The following is a 23,415-nucleotide window of genomic DNA, read 5'->3' as shown; positions in this document are numbered from 1 at the left end:
ATCAAATTTAATTGTAAATGTGTTTTCCCAGTCTCTTTAGTTCATATGCTGCACTCTTGGGATAAAAAGAGGCTTTAATGTGAATTATTATTAAGGTAAACACACAATAACAACAATTTCCTTCAGTGAAATAAACAGAGACCAACATTCATTAATTAACCTTCAAATTTCGGGTTTTATTTTACAGCTTCAAGTTGAACACAGGGAACACAAATCTGGCTGAAGTCATACGAGCCCCCCAACTTCAAATTATTTTTCCAAGTATCTGAATACTTTATGGACCAACATCTTGAAACATTATTTCATGCTAAATCAGTCATCTCAAAATGTTTTATTCTACTTTATCTGGCCTAAAATTCTCCATAATAATGGCCTGCCTGGGTGTAATTAAAATTAGGATGGAGGTTAAATATAGGTAAAATTACAGCTTCAAATCCACTTTGGTAACATCAGCTGCATCTTTTTTTACAAAATTAATCAGATATGAAGTCTGACAGGAATTCTACTCTAAAAAAACAGAGTTTTTCCCTTCAGTCCTCACTCTGAAAGATGAACTTTATCCTCAGGTGGCTCTGCTGGCTCGTGACTGCTTTGAACACAGAACACCTGGCTGTGAACTGTTCTGCTGCGTTGGGAAGGGCAAAAGCATTCCAGGGTGACAAAAAAGCACTTTGGAAATTGAAAAGTGGTTTGAAAAATATGGGAAAATGCAGAGGTGTGGCCGATTTTATTGTCCTTCCAAGCTCCACTGCAGGGTGTAGTTCTGGCCCAGTTTCAGCTGGAGTTTGGTGATTTTCAGGAGCTGGGAATAAAAGACACAAAATCCACATTTAGTAACCGGGCCCTGAAGATCCACAGTGTTTTCTGTGTTCCTGGGAGAAACTGGATTCTCATTTTATACTGCAAGAATTTATTTCCCTTTTTTTATTTACATTTGTTTATATATCACTACACACACAGTTTAACCAGCACAGATTTGGGAGTCTGACCATGGCTCTCTGATCCCTCCCTTCACCCACGGGCTCTTTTAGAGCTGAGGTTTCTTTTGTTTTAAAAATAATTTTTTAAAATACATTGAATATATTATTTTTTAAATAATTTTTTGAATACATGGCAATTCAACAGTGGATATGAATTTTTTTTCCATCAAAAAGTCAACAGCAGAATCTCAGAGAAGGTTTTTCTCCTGTCACATCTCCCAGGTTGCAAGGAAGCAGTTAGGGAACAAAATCCACTGCCAGAAGTGGCATTGAATTGTATTAAAGAATCATTACCTGATGGCATCTTGTGCCTCTTTCTGAAATATGGTTTATTTTAAATATGGTAAATATGTGTGTATTTTAAACATGGTAAATACGTGCATTTTAAAATATAGTAAATATTTTAAATGTGCTAATATAAAAATTCTAAATATGCTAAGTATATAGGTATTTTAAATATGCTAAATATAAAAATATTTTAAATATGCTAAATATATAACTATTTAAAATATGGTAAGTAAAATATTTTAAATATGCTAAATATATAAATATTTTAAATAGGCCAACATAAAATTTTTAAATATGCTAAATATATATGTTTAAAATATAGTAAGTAAAAATATTATAAATACGATAAATATATAAATATTTTAAATACGGTAAATATATAACTATTTTAAATACAGTAAATATATAAATATTTAAAATATGGTAAGTAAAATATTTTAAATATGGTAAATATATAAATATTTTAAATAGGCTAATATAAAAAATTTAATATGCTAAATATACATGTTCAAAATATGGTAAGTAAAATATTTTAAACATGATAAATATATATTTTAAATAGCCTATTATAAAAATTTTAATATGATATATATATTTTTTTAAATATGGTAAGTAAAATATTTTAAATGTGATAAATATATATTTTAAATAGGCTAATATAAAAATTTTAATATGATAAATATATATTTTTAAATATGGTAAGTAGAAATATTTTAAATTTGATAAATTTATAAATATTTTTAAAAGGCTAATAAAAATTTAATATGCTAAATATAGATATATTTTTAAATATGGTATGTAAAAATATTTTAAATTTGGTAAATTTATAAATATTTTTAAAAGGCTAATAAACATTTAATATGCTAAATATAGATATATTTTTAAATATGGCAAGTAAAAATAATTCAAATATTTTAAATCTCCAGCGGTTTAAGAGCACAAATGCAGGTTTTTGACCCTTCAAGCAGCATCTCACCTTGTTCTTGCTGTATTCATACTGGTGGCTTGATGGGATTGCTGCCCCGTTCTGTGCCACTGACACCTGAGTGACGTTCCTGGGCACCCCTAGGACCCTGATCTCAGTGAACGCGAGGTTGTTTGGGTCTGTGTAATTCTGGTGAGTAACTGTGATCTCCAGAACGTTCTGGAAGGAAGAGGGAAAGGCAAATATCAGAGGTTGGCATTAGGCTGGTGCAAGTCCAGAGCAGCTGTCCCCGGGTCCCTGGAGCAGCTGGGACAGTGGAAGGTGTCCCTGCCATGGAATGAGATGACTTTTGTGTCCCTCCCAACCCAAACCATTCTGTCATTCTGTGAAGTCCATTTCAGCTTTTCAGTGGAAGTCCACTTCCACTTTTTCTGTCCTCACTCCTGTTTTTTTTTTTAATTTTTATTTCCTAATACCTGTGTGTTGTTATTTATTCTTCAGATGCTGAAAGCTTTTCTCCGCTTTGTTAGCCTGGCCAAATCCTGGGCTCTGCTGTGCTTTAATTGCCACTCAGCTGATTGATTTGAGGAGTGAGGAACATGAAATTCTCAACCCCTGGCTGGGCAGCAAGAGCTGCAGGACAAAGCCCTCCTTCCATGCCCTGTGTCACCTTCCAGGGCTCTGAGAGCTGCTCCAGCCTCTTCTCCTCCTTCCCTGCCCTGTGTCACCTTCCAGGGCTCTGAGAGCTGCTCCAGCCTCTTCTCCCCCTGCTTTTTGCCCTCCCAGGACAGCTCCTGCCTCCCCATCCCCTCCCTCAGCACTCACAGCCCCCACCCCCCATTCAGTTAATGTGATTTTAAGTCGATTTTGGATTTCTTTAGGACGTGCCCAAAGGTGCTGTGACATAATTCCATGTATTTGGTGCTCAGAGGGTGAGTGTTTCTCATTGTTGGTTAATTCAAGACCTCTTTAATTAGGCTTTTCCTTAGGAGGTTTTTGTAAGAGCAGGGAAAGGTGCTTTTATTTTATGATCTCCTTACAACTGCAAATATTGAGTGTTAGCAAAACAAACTCCTTTCCTTAGCAATTAACACCCTTTTATTTGACAAAGACAGAATTAGATGAGAAGAAAGAACAGAGTGGATAAAATTAGAAGACATTGTGGCACACTGGAAAATAATGAAATAAGAAAGTGTGTTTTCTCCTACAATAGAAAGAGCTTTTCTTTTAAGCCAAACGTCCCTGTAATTAGAGCCTAATTTATTTCCAGATATTCCACTGGTTATGGAAATGAAATCTGACAATTGTGCTCAACAATACTCTTCAGATTCACTCCTAAATTCATTCTTAACACAATTTAATCACATTTCTTGTAGCCTAATAATCTGTGAGCACAATTTAGTGTAAGGTTGGGATGCACAGACATTAGGAATACCCAAATTGAAATACCCACAGTTAAAAACATAAAAAAAAAATCACCTGAAGTGACTATTAAATAAATATGAGCTAATGTGCTTACCTGCTTAGCAGTAAATGATGTCAGCAGGTAAACACCATCTTCATATGCATCTGTTAAAAAGAAAGAATGAAAGAAATTGAATGAAATGTCTTTTGCTGGCCACCTTATTTAATGCATTATCAAAAATTTCTGTCCACAGTCAGCTTACAAATACAAGGGATGTATTTCTATGTAAATAAAGAGAAGTTGTGCATTTCCTGGAGATGAATGCTATTAGACATAAAATACTTTCAGCGTATATAAAGCTGAAATGAGGATAAAAGGAGAACATTTTAGGGGTGAGATATAAAAGCAGGCAAAGAAACAGCACTAGGGAGATCGGGGGAGTTTAGATGAGGAGAAAAACATTTGTTTGAAACACTGAAGAAATGAAGAGTCATTTCCACATCCCCCTCCATTGCCAGGTGACAATTCCAGGTGACACCTGACGGGTGCTGCCTCTCTGAGGCCCCTGCTGGTGCTTCCCCAGCTGTGATTCAGCTGCCACTGCCCTCAGAGCAGCGCTGGTCCCTGGCCCCTGGGGCTCCTGTCCTTCCTTCCCACACTCCTGGCAGCGTTATCCTGGGAGATGCCCCACCCAAATTCCATGTGTCATCAGCTTTCCCTAAATCTGGCCATCTGTTCTGGATTCCAGTGCTGGCAGAGGGTGTGAAGCACCTCCAGATCCACCTCCAGCCTCCTGCAGGCTCCCCCCAGGTCCCCATGCAAGGCACATTTCCTGCATTCCTGGTGGGAATTCATTGTTATTACAAGGGTAGTGTTCTCTAGGTGGGGAGGAGAAATGCCAGTGTCTTTCACCTGCAGATAATTTAAATTTAGCCATGTTGAGGAAATCAGTGAGAGCTCTCACATGATCTGTGGTTGTGGTTCCCACAGGTTTGAGGAGGAGTCTTTGCTGCCTGCCTTTCCTCAGGCCCAGGGCACGAGTTCATTTATGCAACACATTAATTCTGTAAATCACAGCATGGTGTGCCTTCAGTCATGTTTCTATAATGTTGGTCTGCAGGTTTCATTTCAGTTTTGCCTCTGAAGGTGAGTTCAGATCTGTCCCCCAGAAATGGCCTTGGCCAAGTCCACCCCTTCCCTCTGCTCCTCCTTGGACACCCCAGAGTTTGTTCCCTCTCTCCTCAGTTCACATCCTTGGGTTTGGTGTTGTCTGCTTAATTTTGGGCTTTGAATATCCCCAGGGCTGGAGCCTCACTTGGCAGAGCCCAACCATTCCCACAGCAATAAAAAGGGTTTGAGGGAGGGCAGAAGGGCTGGCCGTACCGATGCGAACCCCATCGTCCCAGTAGAGGTGTCCTGCTGCAAGCTGAGCATCATCCAGGGCCACCGTCAGTCCCATCGGGTTCTTCCGGCTGTGCAAAACACAATTTTCTCTCAATTCCCTCAGCTGCTCACATTCCATATTCCCCAAATGGTGATTCCTTTCCAGAAAAGTCATGAATTGCCCAACCGACCTCCCACAGCCATCTTCCCATCCCATACTCCTAAAAACCATTAGGGAAAAAAAACCCCAAAAAACCACCAAAAAGACAAATTAAATTGAAAATTTTCACTTCTTCCTACCTGGAAGCAGTTGTTCTAGCAGGTGTTTGCCAAGGCAGGATGTATCCACCTCGGATGTGCAGGTTGATGTGCTCCAAAGGAGCTGATAGATTTTGGAACTGTTTCCTAAAGCCAGTGTCTGAGTTCTGAGTACAAAAAAAAATGAATTTTTACAGGGTTTTCCTTCAGAACAAAATGCAATATTTCTCTAGACAGGTTAATTAGGAGTTGTTACCACAGGAGTAACTGTTAATAAGAGAAACCCTGAAATTTTGGGTCTGTAAAAGGCTGGCCTGACCGTGGGTGATGGCAGCTGAACCAAGGGGGCCAAGCAGGTGAAACACAAACCTGTGATTAATGAAGGGAGTTTTGATCCTGCTCTTCCTATTTCCAAATCTTTTATTATTTTCCAGGAAAAATTATGCAGCTAAATCTGGTTTTTTCTTTCTTCATTAGAGCATTCCACTACAAAAACCTTTTGTGTATCATTTGAGGGTTACAAAAAGTGAGAAGAATTCTAAATTAAAGGTATTAACTTCGCCTTTTCATTTATCATAACTCTAGTCATGTTATTATACATTATTATAAAGGAATTGAGGATTTTTTTTAATTTCTTTTTATGTTTCTAAGAACTTATATTAAACGCAAATTAGGCAGGAGAATGTTCCCACCTCTCTGCCATGCTCAGCACTGTGAAAAGACAGAAAATCCAAGGCCAAGTCCACCCCTTCCCTCTGCTCCTCCTTGGACACCCCAGAGTTTGTTCCCTCTCTCCCCAGTTCACATCCTTGGGTTTGGTGTTGTCTGCTTAAATTTGGGCTTTGAATATCCCCAGGGCTGGAGCCTCACTTGGCAGAGCCCAACCATTCCCACAGCAATATAAAGGGTTTTAGGGTTTTAAAGGGTTTTAAAGGGTTTTAAAATACAATTTCTTTCGGATGACTTACTGTGTGGTAATCATACCAGCGGGCATCGGGGAAGTAGGCGATCACACTCCGATCATTCTGCGGTTAAACACACAAATTTTAGGCAGCTCAGATCAAAAAGTGAAGCTCAGTTAAACTGCCTTTCAGTAATCAATAAGCTTGAGAGCTCACCTTTTTCATCACGGGGCTGATGAGCAGGGCAGGACCCCAGAGGAACTGCTCATCAATGTCCCACGTGGTCCTGTCTCCCACAAACCTGCCAGGAGGAGACAGCCAGAGCTGAGCTTTCCCAAAAATGTTCCTCCTTGAACACCCTTCTGTCAGTAATTGCACCTACCCTTTCTAGTACCTGTTTCCTCATTATTGCTGTTAATTATCAGAGATCAATTAACGGCTGCACAAAGATCCTGATGTGACGCTCGGGGAAATGAAATTTAGTGCTTAGCTTTAGGGGGTTTGGTCCATTTCTTTGCCTTTGCTTTTTAGTACATTGGGATGACAAAACTCTGAAAGTCTTGCACTTATTATTTACACTAATAAAGTCTTGGACAGACTGGGACAGATTTTTAATTTGAGCCACTGTTTTCAGAGCTTCTTTGTAAAAAGCAAATTGCTACATGCCAAAAGCTCATTTTTTTTTCCCAGCCAAAACTTGGTATTTCTTAATTATAGGGGGGAATGCTGTAACAAAGAGACAACTCTGTTGTTAGGGGGTCACAACTAGAGGATTTTTAATGGGAATTCTTGGTGGGGAGAGCAGGGGAATTGCACATACTCGTGGAGAACGGGGCGGACCACGGTGCTGCCGTGGGCATGGGCATCGTGCAGCAAGGTGTAGAGGTAAGGCAACAGGGTGTATCTTATGTTCAGCACATCCCTGGACATCTCTTCAAATTTTTTATCCCAGGAAGCAGGATCTTGCCTCTGAAAGAGAGTGTTGTTAGAGAAGCTGGGTTGGACTGTGTGAGAAAGTTAAAAAAGGGCAAATCAACACAGCAAAACAAACTGAGGAAATTCCCTCTCTGAAGCAAAGCATCTTCATTTGTTTATTCTTCACCTCAGGAGCAAGTGAAAACTGTGGCTGTCACTGTCAGCCCCAGGAGGGGAACTAGGAAGAGGAAGGCTGATAAAAACCCAGGGGAAACAGTAAAACTGTTTAATGCAAAGTGTCCCCAAGGTGTGACACGTCCCAGGGCACGTCACCCATCAGCCTCTGCTCGCAGCACGAGCCCGAGGCACCAGGGACCGGTGTCAGGAGAGCCTCAAGTCTTTATTAAATGTAGGAACAACACCTTGGCAAATTGGGTAGCACTGGAAGCACCACGATAACCCTGAATCTGCATTTTGAAGCTTTCAGGGCCCGTGGAAGGTGTGTGCTGTGAGATAAAGCAGTGGCTTTGAAAAGGAGACTTTAATCCATTCGATATTTGCCATCTAAATAGCTCCACTCTGCTGGACCTGAAGCTTTCCCTGGAACACAAGTGCTGTTTCCCTTTTTTTCATTTTCCCAGTTATCTTGTTTTACAGCTTTCTCCACTCCACTCCTTAGCCTTCATTTAGGCAATTATTTCCCTTTCCTTTCAGCAGAAATACAATATCTGATGGTGGCAAACAGGCAGAGCACACAAATTCCTGAGTCTCACTCCAGCATCTTATTACACTGCCCCATTTTCTCATTTGTTGTATAATTATGGGCAATTAGGGCTGAGAGCACTGAGGTCAGCTGCCATAAAATCTCCATTTTAGCCCTGCTGTAGCTCATTGAAATCCAAATGGCACAGAGGGGAAAATATGCAGAGTTCAGAGTCAGTGAAAGCAAAGTTAGAAGGGGCTTCCCTCAAGTGTCCAAATCCCAGAGCAGCCCCTCTGTGGGTACAAAACCTCCCAGGTGATGGGGAGGCTCACAGCAGAGCCAGCATGAAAACGATGACAATTTTCATTTGATAAAGAGCCAAAAGTGTTTTGGTTTTCTCCATTTTACATGGAATGTATTTTTTTTCTTTTTTTTTGAGCCAGGGCAGTTGTGCATTGTTCTGTCTGCTTTTTGCCTGTGTGTTGCAAAGGCCCAGCTGCTCTGAACTATTAAAAAATTGCAACTCACCCGTGTTCCTTTCTCGTTGTGATTCCTGGAAAATGGGTAAAAGGCACCCAGCTGCATCCAGCGGGCACACAACTCATACTGGGAGTCTTTGAAGAAGCCACAGATATCAGCTCCTGTCTGAAATTTTCAGAATAACCCAAATGGAAAACTGTATTATCATGTACAGCATCACGGTAATTAAATAGAAGTTAATAACTCATTAGCTTACATAAGATATTCCAAAGAGACTGAACTCCATCATGCCTGAAAAGAGAAATAAATTGGAGTTACTCGCTGGGTTTTTTTTACTTTATGGTTACATGGACAGTGTTTATTACACTACTGATTCAGAAGAGAAAAAACCAAATCCAAGCCCCACAATTTCTCTAATGTGTTGTGTTTTCCTGCTACAGAAGGAGATGGGATGTGGGTGGACAGGAGCAAAGAAAAAAAAAAATGAGTGGCAGGACACAGGGCATGGAGGGGCCTGATCCCAAGGGAATTCAAGGAGTTCCCAGCTCCTGGTACAGAAGGAAATAAGAAGAAAAAGTGAAAAAGGAATTGACCACAAATTCTGGTTGCTGAACAATATTTTTCAGCTAAAAACCCCAGGAATACAACAAGCAAGGAGGTGAAGGAGAAGCAAAGCCAGGTTGGACAATGCTTGGAGGAGCCTGGCCTGTGTACAGTGTCCCTGCCAGGGCAGAACTGGATTTAGGGCTTCAAGGTCCCTCCCAACCCAAACCATTCAGTGACTGGGTGTTCCCAGGCACGCAGCCCCTTTCCCTGGCACGTACCAATAATGGATTTGTGCAGCTGGTCCCAGGCTGCCGTGTTGTCCCCCAGCCAGTGTCCCACCCATCTCCCGCTGCTGGGGTACGTGGAGCGGCTGATGACGATCCCACGCTCCTTGGTGGCAGCTTGCAGAGCCCTGCGTTGGGAACAGCCACAGAAACAGCTTAAGGGAGAAACACTGCACCAGAAGTTACTGCAGGAGAGCCTCTGAAAAGAAACTTTTGGGTTTGTGTTATCCTAGTGAAGGGCTGAATCATAAACATCCAGTCCCTTCGGGGTTTTTGGGGCAGCTCTGCATGATCCAGACACAATCCCAGCAAAGCGGCCAACCTGCAGCTGCAAAGAGAACTGGCAAACGTGAGGGATTAAAAAGGAGTTTTCCAGCTCAGGCTAACTCCTCTGTGGGAAAAGTTTTCTGAGCCCATTTTCTAGGTGCTCCACAATGTGTGTGAGGGCACGTCATTCCTTTCTTAAAGTACCCAAAAAGTTGAAGCAACAGTTGGAAATAATTTAGCAAGAATCAAACCAAAAGGCTCACAAGAGTGCAAACAGAGGTAGCAGGAATATTGTACGTCTCAGGATAAGTTTAGTTGATTAAAAGGAGCTGAAATTAAAAAAAGTGTCAGGGGCTTTTAGTCCCTCCTGAAAGACCAAGGTGACAGTACATCAATATGAATATTAGTCAGAAAATCACCCTGATTAAGTCCCACTGCTCTCCAGTGTGAGAGCCCCATAATTGCCTAAACTGCTGCTTCAATAAGGCACTATTTGCTTATTTTTCTATAGGATTTGCAGCTTTAGTGACACCATAATTACAGTAAAGATACACAAGTCACTTAAATTACTGCAGCAATTAAGCCAGACTAATTTGCCACAATTATTTCCTCCAAGACAAACAGTAACTTTCCTAGGATCCTTCATTCCTTTATAACATATTGTCCAACACTTTAATTCTCTGCTTGCTTTCCCTGTGTCAATAATGCTTTGGAGGTGGCAGCCAAAATTGCAAAAGTGAAGACAGCAAATGTCACGTGCAGAACTGCTCAGGGATGAGCAGGACCTGAGTGTTCAGTGCCTGGAGCCTCAGCTCTGTAGTTCTATGCATGAAAAACAATTATTCAGGTCACAAAGGCTGCATTTACCTCCACAAGGTTCCTGTATTCACTAATAGGGACTCTGGCTATGCAAAATCCTCATTACAAAAGAACAGCATCGAGGCCATATCCCAAAGTTCCTGTGTCTAATGGATGGAGGACTGAAATGACACCAGGTTACATAAAATACTGATGCTCACTTCTCAGGTACAGTCTTTTGTGAGTTTTGTGTGCAAATAATCTTTCTGTTTGGGTGGTTTAGTATCAAAATAAATTATTGCATTTCTTCAGTTTCACAAGTACCCCTTCAGTTACTGCCAAAAAATAAATCTGGGACTGAAATATATGTATATGTATATATTTTGTAGATAACATTCGCTATAAATTTCCAGTGTGAGAGTATCTGTGCGAGCTGTGAGATTTATTGTAGTGATTTCTGTTGCAGTGCCTCACAAAGCAGAGGAAAACAGTTCACATTTAAAGCACAGAAACGATGGTGATATTCCTTTTCCCATCAAATTCTTGTCTGCTCCACTGTGTGGGCACAACAAGGTCCTGGCAGGGGTGGCTCTGGTGAGAAACTTCTGGAGCTTCCTCATTTGTGACAGAGCCAAGAGGGACCTGCCCCAGGCTGAGCCCATCACTGAGTGACTTTGGGATAACAGGAATAAGAAAGGGAAAATGTAACTCCCAACAGCAACTGGAGCTGTTCAAACTGCAGGCCCCAAGCATGAGCAATGTGAGAGGAGGAGGGCGGGCAAGCAGGCAAGGAGGATGAAACTTCAAAATTTGCAGCTGTTAATTGGATAGTCAACTCCTATATGCAAATGGACTAAAAATGTGAGATCTCATCACCAAACCCTCTTTTGCTTCCATATCTTGGAGCTATTGGGGCAGAGCCATGGCTGTGGCCTTTGAAGGCACTTCAATAAATATCCACTTTTATTCCTCCTAACTCCTTCTAGCCTCTGTTGCAGCCCCTTGAGGCATCAGAGCATATCCTGGAGGCAGCATGGAACATGCAAAGCACTTACTCCAGGCTGGGTCTGGCTTGGGACCATCCGTACAGGCTGTGGACATCATAGTGTCTGGCTGGGGTCCCGTCTGGGAGGTAGTGTAGACCTTCCATGCATGGAGTTTTGTGGATTAATCCTGTTGACCTATATCCCAGATCTTGTGAAAAGGGAAGAAATATATTTATTATTATAAATAATCACGTATTAATCATTTGAGTTACTTTTTCTTAATTTTCATAATCTGTTAGGCATTCAGTCTCTTTATACTGTCATTTATTAATAATTATAAAAATAGCATTTTCAAAATGGAACATTTCCAGTATTCCTATGCAGGTATCTGAGCCTGTGAATGTTTTAATAGTTCAGTTACAGATGCTCTTACTACAGAGGCTCAAAGAATAAACAGAGTATATCAGAAAATATTTCAAATCTTTTTGAATGCTGTCACACTAATCACTTAAACAGAAAAATGGATGTGGTGGGGGTATGATCTGTCTATGTGAATATTAATTTCCTGGAAATTCACGAGAAACCACTCATGAAACCTGAATACAACAGCAAGCAGCAAGAGTATGCTAATAAACCATTAATAAATAATCCTAATTAGTACTACTTTACACCAGTACTTCAGGAAAGCCGAGCTAAGAAAGCGAAGCATTTCAAGCATTTGACTGCTCGCATAAATGGTAATGAGAGGAGACACATGGATATTTTCTAAATATTTAATTAATTGCATTATTCATCTGAGAAAAGTGCAAAAACCAAGAGCTCAATTCTCTGGCATGCCTCAAGCAAAGCACTTAAACACAAAATAGGGACCAAAATCCATATGCAGCAAGGAGCTGGAAAGAACTTTTTTTTACAAAGTGCTGCACAGCTCCTGCTGAAATACCTGGGCTTGCAGTGTGCCCATAATCTCAGGAATAAAGGGCCACGCCAGTGAGGATCTGTGGGTTTATAAATCCATCTTTATTTCAGCTTTTCTTCCCCATATACCAGATAAGAATTTATTTGGGAACCAGAAAAACCTAAAACTCTTGTAAGGAGGAATCAGACTTACGAGGCATGTAGGGGGGATAATTCAGGAGCTCGTTCTTACAGCCACCCATGGCGCCATTCATAAAAGCTGCTGGTTCATTCATGTCCTAAAAACAGAGTAAAACCCCTTAGTTTGCTACAGAACACCATAAATTCTGAATTATACACAAGCAGCGTTGCAGGGTTCCTCAGGAGCCTCAGCTGGGCATCCCATGTTCCATAAAGAGGCTTGCATAAAAAGGCAGGAAAAGGACTTTCCATGAGGGCATGGAGTGATAGAAAAAGGGAGATTAGATGGGGTTTTGGAAAGGAATTGTTCCCTGTGAGGGTGGGCAGGCCCTGGCACAGGTGCCCAGAGCAGCTGTGGCTGCCCCTGGATCCCCAGCTGTGCCCAAGGCCAGGCTGGACACTGGGGCTGGGAGCACCTGGGACAGTGGGAGGTGTCCCTGCCATGGCAGGGAATGGGAATAGAAGATTTATAAGATCTCCTCCAGAATCAATTCTGTGATTCAGCAATTCTTTGTTTTGAGGGAACAACCTCCAAGATCATCAAGTCCAACATTTCCTTAATAGGAATTTAACACGGGATACTTCTGCCAGAGCAGTGCAGATACTGGGAATCAGAAATTTGGGCCCCCTCCACCAGTGTCAGGCAGAGAAAAGCAATCCAGAAATCAGATATGTTTCCACACTTACAGTCCACAGCCCATCAAACTTGAGGCTTTTTAAGGGGTCGGGATTGTTGTAGACCTCCAGGATTTCCCTCTTGTACCACTCCCCCGTGGAATTGCGGAAGAAGTCTGGGAAAGCACAATGGGATACGTATTTCTGTAAAAACAAAAGGAAAACAAGACAGATGAGGGGACTGAAGGTATTCCATAGTTACAACTCTGGAATTTAAAAAAAAAAAAAAAAAAAAAGACAACAAAAAATAATTGCTTGTTCACTAATTTTTTTGGAAGGCTTAACCAGTTTCTTCAACTTATTCCTGCCATGAGATTTATCAATGATTTTGCTGCTATTTTAATTGATTAATATCTATATTTGAGTCCAGAACCAAACCATGTCAGTATTTACCTCTACTTGGTCTTCATGAGGCAGTGACTCATTGATTTGGACATTGGGAAGAAACGACCAGACCTAATGGGACAAAGAATATTTTAAGTAATCAAGCCACACTAAATACAAACTGAGCATCAACAACACACAGTTAAATACTCATCCCTGGACAGTACCTTGGAATATAAAATTTCTTTGGTATCAGGCCACTGCACGAAGATATTATTGGCCACACCTCTGGTGAAGGCGGGATAATTGGTTTCATTCCCAGAAATGGCTGGATCCTACAAATACAAACACTTTTACCCTTAGGCTCAAAACTCACGTTGAATATATTCTCCATTTTTTGAGGCTGTATTGGAATTTAAAAACAATATTCCATACTGACCAGGATAATGATAAATCTCATTCCTTCTGCTTTGATTTTGTTGATCAGAGCCGGTAATCCAGCAAAACGTGGGGAAAGGGTGAAGTCCAGGTTCCTTTCCATGTAGTCAATATCTACAAATTGGACATCCTGAAGTTAAAAAAAAAAAAAAAAGAATTAATTTTAAATTATTTTCTCCTCTTTTTTGCCAAATATTGAAAATTGGCCAAAATAAGTAAAGCATTGAACTTCCGATGTGTAAAATTGGAAGCAGTGGTAACTTCAGGCTGCAGTTGTTAAATGAATATTACACAATCTATAAGCAAAATAAACCTTTCACTGCTGCATCTAAATTGAGGGGAGAAATTGATACAAAATAGAAAAAAAAAATTATTTGTCTGTACATATGTACACAGAAACTGCACCTATATTTCCATAGCCATAAGGAAACAATGGGAATACCTGTTCTCTATTGAAACATTGATATTATTATATTTAAAATGAATCCACATTCAATTTATAGCATAATTTTGTTAGGACTAAGTGCTATTCCTACTACCCCAACAACAACCTGGGCCAAATCACAGCTTGACTTGACACAGAGCATTATGGCAATGAAATTATGCTCTTCCTTTTTCTCCCTGCTGGTTTTTCTTAATCACTGCTCCTTCCTGTCATTCTTTGGTGCGAATAAGAAAATTAAACAGCTTTTAACACAGCCCAGAGTCCGTGGCACAAAACCTGCTCTTCTCTACCGCATCAGGGGTGCTTTTGGTGGGTTACTGCTTTAGTGTTTAAATGGATTTAGTCGATGCTACGAAGCCAAAAGCTCAAATTATTTGTTATTTGCTCCCAAAGTTATTTGCTGCCAACGTACGTGGGGAATCTGAGCCGCCTTCATCTGCTCCACGAGCTGGGAAACCTCCGCGTCGTTGGCGTATCCGTAGCGGCACAGCTGGAATCCCAGGGACCAGTAGGGTGGCATGACTGGGCGCCCAATCAGCTGGAAAGAGGAAAGGAGGCTCCTGGTGAGGAGGGGGAAGAGAAACCAACCCGACCCACCAGAGCCCAGCAGCAGCCAGGCTCCTACCTGGGTGTATTCCTGGACCACGAGCTCGGGGGTCGGGCCCAGCACCATGTAGAAGTCGAGGATTCCTCCGATGGTGCGGTAGGTCAGGGCAGGGGTGGGCTGGAAGGTCACATCTGGAAGTGGAGGGAAGGAAGGGAGAAAAGGAGGTCTGGGTTTGCCACCGGTGCAAAACACTGACTGTAAAAATGGAGCACGTGGAGGAGGATGGAGAGAGACAATTCACAAAGGTCTGGAGGGACCAGAGAAGGGGGGATGGCTTCCAACTGGCAGAGAGGAGGCTTAGGTGGGATATTGGGAAGAAGTTGTTCTGTGTGAGGGGATGAGGCCCTGAGGTTGCCCAGAGAGGCTGTGGCTGCCCCTGGATCCCTGGAAGTGCCCAGGGCCAGCTTGGACAGGGCTTGGAGTAGCCTGGGACAGTAGGAGGTGTCTGTGCAGGGGGGTGGAACAGGATGAGCTTTAATGTCCCTTCCAACCCAGACTATTCCACAATTTTATGAGATAAAATGAAGGTTTTCTTACCCATTGCATTGCTGTTAAGCAAGAGAACCCCGTGGGCATTGCCATCTTCTTCAAGACCCATATAAAATGGATGAACACCATAGGAATTCAACAGGTACTGCAAATAAAATAAAATATATTTTACTGGAAAAACATTGCAAACATTTGCTTATTAACATTTAGTAATAAATTTAATAAAAGATGAGACAATTGCCAAACATAGCAAATAAACTTTAAATGTAGGCACCTGAACCCTCCCTAACCACAAAACAGACCTGCAGAAGGTCACTTGGAGCTTCATAATTTGTCAGGCTTGTCTGGGCTGCTCAGGCAGGAAGGAAAGCACAGGCATCGCTGCACTTAAATTTCACTAATGAGAAGGTGCTTCCTCAGGACAAACCTTTCTCTTCTTTGCAAACAGAACCAGGTGTCTGCGTGCTCAGGAGGTGCTGATGACATTATATTTAATTTTCTCAAAATGTGTTCAGCCTGAACTGGAAATTAGAGATATAATTAGCTGCTGCTATTTCATTGGCCATTCCCTGATAATTGGAAATTTGCTATCTTGTAGGAAATAAGACAAATAAACAGAGATAAGATTTCTGCTTTACCTGTGCAAGTACTAAATTAATCCCCAAGCAACAGGAATTGTTCTGACTCATGTCTAATTTTCAAAACAATGAGGAGAGGAGAATAAAAAAAGGATGAACGTGCTGCTACTCCTAAGCCATCTGTCACCTTCCAACATCTGACTGAGGGTCTGAGCTCCTCACATTGTTCTTGCAGGTCACAAATAAGGGATTTACAGAAGACATTTGCCATGGAGACACCATCTAAAATTGTAAACTGATAAATATGCTCAGAGCCAGTGCCCAACACCAGCAGACATCCACTGGATTTTAAAGTCGTGCCGAACAGTTCTGCACTCGTTGGTTCAGAAATCACATTTTCCTCTTCTTTGCCCACTTACAGTTGGAGGCTGGTCCCTGGTGAACATTCCCCAGGTGTTCCAGCTCATGTTGTGTCGGAAGGTGGGGTGCTCCACCTCTCCAAGCCCGTAGATGTACTGGGATGCCAAGCGGGTGGAAATCTGGATGAACATGTCACTGAAGGTGAAGGTGGGCAGGGCTGAATTCCAGCTGAAGAGGGAAGAGGAAAGGGAAAATGAGAATAGAGCGTCCTCAGGGCTGTGTTTCTGGCAGACAATTCCTTTTGAGCCACCCTTTTTCTCTGGAGATCTCACTCTTCAGTAAAAGTGGGCTAAAACTCCTGTGGTTATCAAAAAAACTTAAAGGACATGGAATGGGGGTGTGCAAGAATTGCTGAAGAGTTTAGGGACACCAAATCCTCTGTGTCTCTCAGAGAGGAATAGCACACAGGCATCGTGCACGGCAACGTGGGTCATATTTTGGAAATATAGAGAGAAAATTGCATTTCAGCAATCCTATTTTCCTCCCAGACCGAGCACTGGAGCCACATGGAATATAGTAAACAAAATGCTTTTTACAGTTCACTGGGCTTTCTGTGCAGATTACACTGGAATTGCATTCACAGGTCACATTTATTATAAATCAGCATCTTTCCAATTAGAAATCAAACTGCAGCCCAGTGGGCTCTGCCAGAGAATTTCATCGTTCCAGGAGCTTCAATTGCAGGTTGAATTATTATTCTAGTTGGCAAAGGAAACTCAATTCACAATTAAGTTTTGAGTACTTTAAAAAAATTAAATAAAATTGTTTTTTTGAATAAAAAAAACACACTCAACTGTTCTCTGTTTTCTAACTCTGACTTAATCAAGGAAAAATGAAGCTCCTGCCAGACTCATCTGTTGTGTTACCAAAACAAATCTCGAGTTAGCTGGGACACCACTTCCTTCTATATATCCCCTAACCCAGGGCACTGGGAATATTTCTGTGTCTGCTCTGGGGTGCCCTGACCCCCAGGGGAGCACTGACTTTGACCCTCATTCATGGAGAGAGGTTCCCAGGCTTCAGGATGGAGTGGAAACCACTAAAGTGTGGAACAGATTATAGAGAGTAATGTAGGTGTGTCACTTGGTGAGAAATTTAGGATTTGGGATTTCTAGTATGTAGTGGATGGAAGCAAGATGGAGGGCACAGGGTGTTGTCCTGAGTTTTCTTCTTCATGCCTCTTCCTTCTTCTTCATGGTGGTATTTTGTAATTGGGCAGAAAAGTCTGCATTGGGGGATCTTTGGGATCAGTTATTGGGTTAAAAGGGAAAATAATCCAGGTGTCAGTTCTTAATTGGACAGTTTAGTCTTAAAAGACCTTGTACCAAGAGATTGTTGGCCATCTTGTGCCTTCTAACAAAAAGCTGCTAAGCTCACAGCAGCGAGACTGTTTTACTGATAAGAAATAATAAACACTTGAGTCCAAACATGAACTATCGTCTCAAGTGCCTTCACTCCAGACCCAGAGAAACTGACAACTGGAACCTCCACACTAACCATTCCCCAAAACTGACCCAAATGGCCAATCCTTAATGAGCTGTGGTCAGGCCAATCCTTAATGAGTGCTGTGGTCACCTAAGGAATATTTTAGGAACTGTAGAAAATCCTTTTCCTCCCAGAAACTCGGGGAGCGCACAAGGAGCAGCCTTCAGAGCCACACTTCAATGTGTTCTTCGCTCCAGCACGTGCACAGAGAGAAGGTTTGGCATGAAAAAGGCCACCAAAACCGTGTGGCACAAAATCCCAAAGGGTGGCAGTGGCTTACATGACCGTCCCCGTGCTCTTGCGGCGCACTTGGATCCCGAAGGGTTTGATCTGGAGTGAGACGTCGTAGAGCCGCTCCTGGCTCGAGCTCGTGGGGGAGCTGGGCAGGTTCAGGGGCACAGGGACCTCGTACCGTGGGTTTTGATAATCATAGATCTGTGAAGAAAAATCAGTTTATTTAAACAAGCCAGTTGTTTCAAAATCTGTATCAGATTCAGGTTTTGAACACCTCCTCTGGTGAGCATTTCCTTTCAAATGCATGGTCTTGAGCCATTTCTTTCACAGGAATTTGTTGGGGGCAAAAGTATCCCAACCAACCAACCAAAGATTTGTTTTGGATCATGAATGGCTCGTCTAATGATCCACATGAATTTAAAGTACATACTTATATTTACAATATTGGCATATCTACTTCATTGTATATGCTTTGTACATAGGTGTATATACTTTGCAAGGATGATAAATAATTTTCTAGTTCTTCTTTCACTCAACTTTTAGGATTCTTTTTCAGGTTTTCTGTATTTTGAAAGTTGATAGAAGGTAGTTTTTGATGTCTGACCACTTAGCTCAATATTGTTAAACATATGGCAATAAATTACAGTCAAACAACAGTGCATGGACAATTTTAGAATAGAAGTGCAATGGTGGATGTAAAAATAAGCTATAGAATCATGAGAGCACTTACAGATAAATTACCTGCATATTAACAAAATACTTTCAGTTTCAAAGTTCCTGTTTGACATTACATACATACACTGGCATTATACCTTTGATTCATGTAATTTCTTTGTAAAACTGAGTGCTAGGATTTCAGGACAAAAAAAATGCAAGCTAAGAGCAATAATAATTTCTTAGAAGGAGAGACATATTCACACAAGGCTGCTTCTGTCTGTGAAATATAAATTTGGCCATAAAAAGCCCTTTGACTTTCCATAAATAAAACATTTGAGGAATTCTGGGCTGGCTTTACCTTAAACTGCAGCATGTTGTTGAGATGATATTTCACCTCCAGGCGCAGGGTGCTGATTGGGGCAGTGTAAGCCTCGTTAGCCCTGACCTTGGAGTCATCCAGGCTGAGGGTGGCCACAATTCCAGTGGGGGAATACTGAACATTCTCTATGAAGTAAGGATTGCTGGAGCTGTAGTAGCAGGAAGGAATATTCGGATTTGATGTCTCCTGGTGCAAACAGAAAGGAGTTTCAGGTTAGCAAATCAGCTGGATTTTTTATTAGCTGTTAGCATGGAATCCTGTTTTTAATCAGATCTGTGTCAAATGTGGAATTGGGGGGAAAATTAACGGAAACCTGAATAAAGAAATAATACAGAATAATCTCTATGCTGACTCAGGTGTAATGAAGCCATCCAGTGAAGGCTGTGGAAATAGTTCAGTCAGGAAACTGAATCCATGTGCAATTAAGAAGGATTTAATTTCCCCATCTCTGTGATCTTCAGATCAATCCCTCAACGTGGTTTAATCTTGGCTTGTGGGAATTCCTAAACTTCGTCCCTTTTAATCCCATTTCTCTCTGGCTGCCTCGAAGGAGATGTGCCCAAAACCCACTTCATACTCAGGCAGCATCAGAGCAGATCTTTCACTGGCTTTATTCACACAAATTATCCTTAATATATCCAGTGAAAATTACATCCTACTCATCTGAGATCTCCTGACATTTGGAAATGTCCAAAATCACAAAAAATCCTTTTAGCAGTGCAACAAAACCAGAGCAGCTCATCAACTGCTTCAGCAGGTGCTGGTGCAGGAGCAGCCAGCACTGAATTTTGGATTTCATTCCTATAGGAAAGGCCCAAAATGGGCATTTTAGATTTAGAAGAACAGGCAGTAACTTAGTTGGAGGCACCCTCTGAAGTTCAGCCCTGCCAGGCCATATTGCTCCCACATGTTTATTGATAATTGATAATATTAATACATAAAACCATGTGTAAAAGAACTTCATGTTAAAGTAGCTCCTTGATGCAGATATAAACAAGTTCACAAACGAATCAAGATTTTTGTGGGATTCAGGGATTCCCTGTCAAACTGAGATCCAGAGGAATTAATTTGACTTAAAATGTCCCTTAGTGACACGAAGAGGCTGAGCCTTGCAGGCCATGGTGCCACTGAGGCAGAAGGGGCAGCTGAAGATGCTCTTCTGATTTTTAATTAACTCTAATATTATTTCTGTTCATCTCTCAGAAAATCATTTTTCCTCAACTCCTGATACAATGTGGTAGAATTGAAATGGTTGTCAGCTACTGAGGTAAATAAAATCCATCAGTACAGTCCAGCTGAGGCCCATTTTATTTAAACCTGACAAATCTCCCAGACCACTTTTATTCTGTAACAACCACAAAGGAAACCCTTTTATTCTGGATTTTTTTTTATCCAATTAGTTTAGAGAAATAATGACTTACTTCCCAGGAACAGCCGCGTTGTTGACATTTTTCTTTTGTTGCGTTAGGGCTGGGATGACAATCAAATCTTTCATTGACATTCATATTTTGAGTCCATTTGATTGTGTAAGATTTTCCCAGTTCAAGCTGAAGCCCTTTTATAACAGCAACCTTAGAAATATGAAACAATAAACAGTTATTAAATGTTACATCCCATCCAGCTTTCCTTCAGTCAGAAGAGGTGCTGGTCCTTAAGTATAATATACTTAAAAACTGAAAATTCACAAAATCCCATCCTGTAAGATTTGATACAGTCTCACTTTTACAAAGACACACAACTGATATTTTTACAGATTAAATCTGAAGAATTAAACCTCTAAAAATATGGAGTTCATGCCACAGCTTCCTTGGAAGCAAACAGAAATAAATAAATGAAACAAGCTGTCTGCTGCACTGCAAGCATGACTTAGATGCACTTTTATGCAGCAGAGTTGAATGCAATTGTACTTTTATTCTGTAATAAAATTCACATTGTATTTCATTGAAACAACATTGGCACTGGGTACTGTCCTTTGCAATATATAAAATAAAGTTGGTGCAATTTTAAATATGTTTACTTTCCATTTCCCTGTTATTGCTTTACCTTTGTGACAGGATCATAGGTGATATCAGGGGTATAATCCTGCACAGCATTGTTCTGAGACACAGAAACTGATGCTATTTCCTGGGACAATCCCAATATCTTGATTTCCTCGAATTTCAGGTTGTTTGGATCAGCATAATTGCTGTGTGTAGCAGTCATTTGTAGAACATTCTGAAAAATAATACAGTGGTCATATTTTTCTTTTAAAAAATCTGCCAAAAGTCCTCCTGATTTAACTTTTTTTTTCTATGAATATTTTCACATTGTAGCATAAAAAAAACAATATATTTTTCCACATATATTAATTATTGCTCTGCTTGTTGGTATCACAATAAGGCTTTTCTACCATGTATAAAACAATATTCAGAGTTGTGCTTCAGCTTTTCTTCCTTGCTTGGGAAATAAAGAAAGGCTGGGGTGGGTCTGTGACAGGGCAGATAAACTCCAGACTCATTGGGTTCCAACATCCAAAGGTTCTCACTTCTCTTCATATAAAAATACCACCCATATATAAAAATACCAGTTCCTATTCCATGCCAGTAATTATTTTTATATGGAGAGTCCAAGCAGAGGAAGTGCACCATGGCTGTGACACGTGTGTGGAACTTTCCAATTGCCCTCCCTGGGAACGTTGAGGTTAATTGTTAATTGCTAATTCAATGTCATCACAGTCAAGCCATGATTTGGCTGCTGGAGTCTCAAACTCCAACAGCAACTGAGGTGTCTTATCTACAAACGATTCTTTGATTAGTTATGATTTAAAAAATTACTAGTTCATGTGCTTCACTCATGTTCCTCTGCATTCTCTCACTCAGTTTATGCTCTTTCATCATGGCAAAGGAATGAATACCTTTACCCAAGATTAATGTTATTGTTATCATTGTACAGATAATATGTTATGTAATTATGACATTATTACATAACATGTTGTTGGCAATCCTTGTTTTGTGATAGTTACTGTCAATGTTAGATAGAAACACTACCAGGACTCCACCCTGATGTCCATGAACCCTGCAAAGGCACTTTCAGCTTAAAATAACACAATAAAACGTAATAATAACACAATAAAACTTAATCCCGATGTAGTTTCTGAGGGTTCAGACAAGGTGTGGGTCTCCCTCACTCTTTGGAGACATTCAGCTGTATTTTCACAGTATAAAAATATATTTTTTTTTACAGTGCCACTATTTTGAGAATCACAAACACACCATGCTTGTCCTTTTTGACTCTGCTTTCAATGTCTCTTGTGCTTTAGACTTCTCTTGTTCAGTGAATATTGCTGCTGAGTTTATTACATGGAAGGAAATAGGAGTCATTTAGATATTTCTATTAAATAGGAGAAAAAAACACCACAGATTTCATCCCAATTAAATGGGAGTATTTTGAATATGATTCCTCCTGGCTTTGGCAAATGTTTTGTTTTCCAGCAAATCTTACAGGAGAATAAAGAGAGAAAAGAATGCTCTTAAAAGATTCTGGATAAAAATCAGAAATTAAAATCAAATACTTACGTTGGAAACTTTAAACTCATAGTAAATGTAGGCTTTCTTGTCAATTGTACCTAAAAGGTAAAGAAAGAGGTTACAGTTGGAGTGCAGAAAAGAATAAAATTAAAGTAGGGCTGTGCCACTGCTGGAGACCAAAAAACTGTTAATTATCAGGACAGCATTCAAAGCTGCACTAAGAAACTCAAATATTTACTAATGTTTCTTTGAGGAACTGAAATGTCCCTTTTTCCTTTGGCCAGCCTCCCAGGAGGCCTAATTTTTTCCACGAAAATTCAGTGAAAGCAGCTCTTCTAAAATGTAGTGGGTTTTTTATTGTACCGTTATTTCTTCTTAGTTTGTCTTAAATATAAAAGTTTTGATCAAAACTAATCCTTTAATGTAACCTAAATAAAGGTTCTTCATATAAAGATCATGGTGATGATGATGATAATGATAAATGCCATGGAACCATAAGAGAGGAAATAACACATAACCAGGAAAAAGAAATACAAAAGTGTGGTCAAAGTCACTTTTCTTTTCCCCCCACATACAAAAAGACAAATCCTGCCATCACGAGCAAATTGCAAATGGTTCCCCCTGTAAAACTGCAAAAACTGTAAGTTTTGGGCAGGCCATAAAATGATGAAATGTTTTATTGCTCTGTTTGGCAGCAGCGGGGAGGGCAGTAATGGCTTTGTTATTTTAGGCCAGAGGAGCACGTGGAGCTGTCACCCCCGTGCACAGCAGCCACCCAAGGCCTGCTGGATTTATGGCAGCAATAATCAGCTGAAGCACTGCTCTATTTCTTAAAAGCAGCCCCAGCTTTCACTAAATTCCCAAAAGCAGAGGCTTGGGAGTTTTCCTGGGAGATACGATTGGTACAGGCCACAAGGAAAAGATGTCCAAGTGGAGTGTATGAAGTTTTCCAGTACTGAT

General features: G+C 40.7%; 1 protein-coding gene across 1 annotated transcript in view; it reads right to left on the bottom strand.

Moving 5' to 3' along the window:
• Window positions 1–361: 361 nt before the first annotated feature.
• The window catches only part of SI (sucrase-isomaltase), a 43,755-nt gene continuing 20,701 nt past the window's right edge, over window positions 362–23,415 (bottom strand). The window contains exons 22-47 of the mRNA XM_071438152.1: window positions 22,504–22,553; window positions 20,993–21,163; window positions 20,371–20,520; window positions 18,929–19,135; window positions 17,960–18,114; window positions 16,194–16,362; window positions 15,245–15,341; window positions 14,726–14,838; window positions 14,513–14,638; window positions 13,657–13,785; window positions 13,445–13,552; window positions 13,287–13,349; window positions 12,906–13,037; window positions 12,232–12,316; window positions 11,190–11,328; window positions 9,064–9,197; window positions 8,496–8,530; window positions 8,288–8,404; window positions 6,962–7,110; window positions 6,358–6,442; window positions 6,208–6,264; window positions 5,282–5,406; window positions 4,982–5,070; window positions 3,713–3,762; window positions 2,245–2,412; window positions 362–802 (exon numbers count right to left, since the gene is read on the bottom strand). Of these exons, the coding sequence (XP_071294253.1) occupies window positions 728–802; window positions 2,245–2,412; window positions 3,713–3,762; window positions 4,982–5,070; window positions 5,282–5,406; window positions 6,208–6,264; window positions 6,358–6,442; window positions 6,962–7,110; window positions 8,288–8,404; window positions 8,496–8,530; window positions 9,064–9,197; window positions 11,190–11,328; window positions 12,232–12,316; window positions 12,906–13,037; window positions 13,287–13,349; window positions 13,445–13,552; window positions 13,657–13,785; window positions 14,513–14,638; window positions 14,726–14,838; window positions 15,245–15,341; window positions 16,194–16,362; window positions 17,960–18,114; window positions 18,929–19,135; window positions 20,371–20,520; window positions 20,993–21,163; window positions 22,504–22,553 (2,978 nt within the window). The 3' untranslated portion in view covers window positions 362–727. The remainder of the gene's footprint in view (window positions 803–2,244; window positions 2,413–3,712; window positions 3,763–4,981; window positions 5,071–5,281; window positions 5,407–6,207; window positions 6,265–6,357; window positions 6,443–6,961; window positions 7,111–8,287; window positions 8,405–8,495; window positions 8,531–9,063; window positions 9,198–11,189; window positions 11,329–12,231; window positions 12,317–12,905; window positions 13,038–13,286; window positions 13,350–13,444; window positions 13,553–13,656; window positions 13,786–14,512; window positions 14,639–14,725; window positions 14,839–15,244; window positions 15,342–16,193; window positions 16,363–17,959; window positions 18,115–18,928; window positions 19,136–20,370; window positions 20,521–20,992; window positions 21,164–22,503; window positions 22,554–23,415) is intronic.

The sequence above is a fragment of the Agelaius tricolor genome, unplaced genomic scaffold, assembly GCF_023055355.1.
Source record: "Agelaius tricolor isolate 1412-34295 unplaced genomic scaffold, bAgeTri1.0.p SCAF_12, whole genome shotgun sequence".
Taxonomy (NCBI): Eukaryota; Metazoa; Chordata; class Aves; order Passeriformes; family Icteridae; genus Agelaius; species Agelaius tricolor.
The sequence above is the reverse complement of the archived record's forward strand: the minus strand, read 5'-3'. Positions and strand labels throughout refer to the sequence as shown.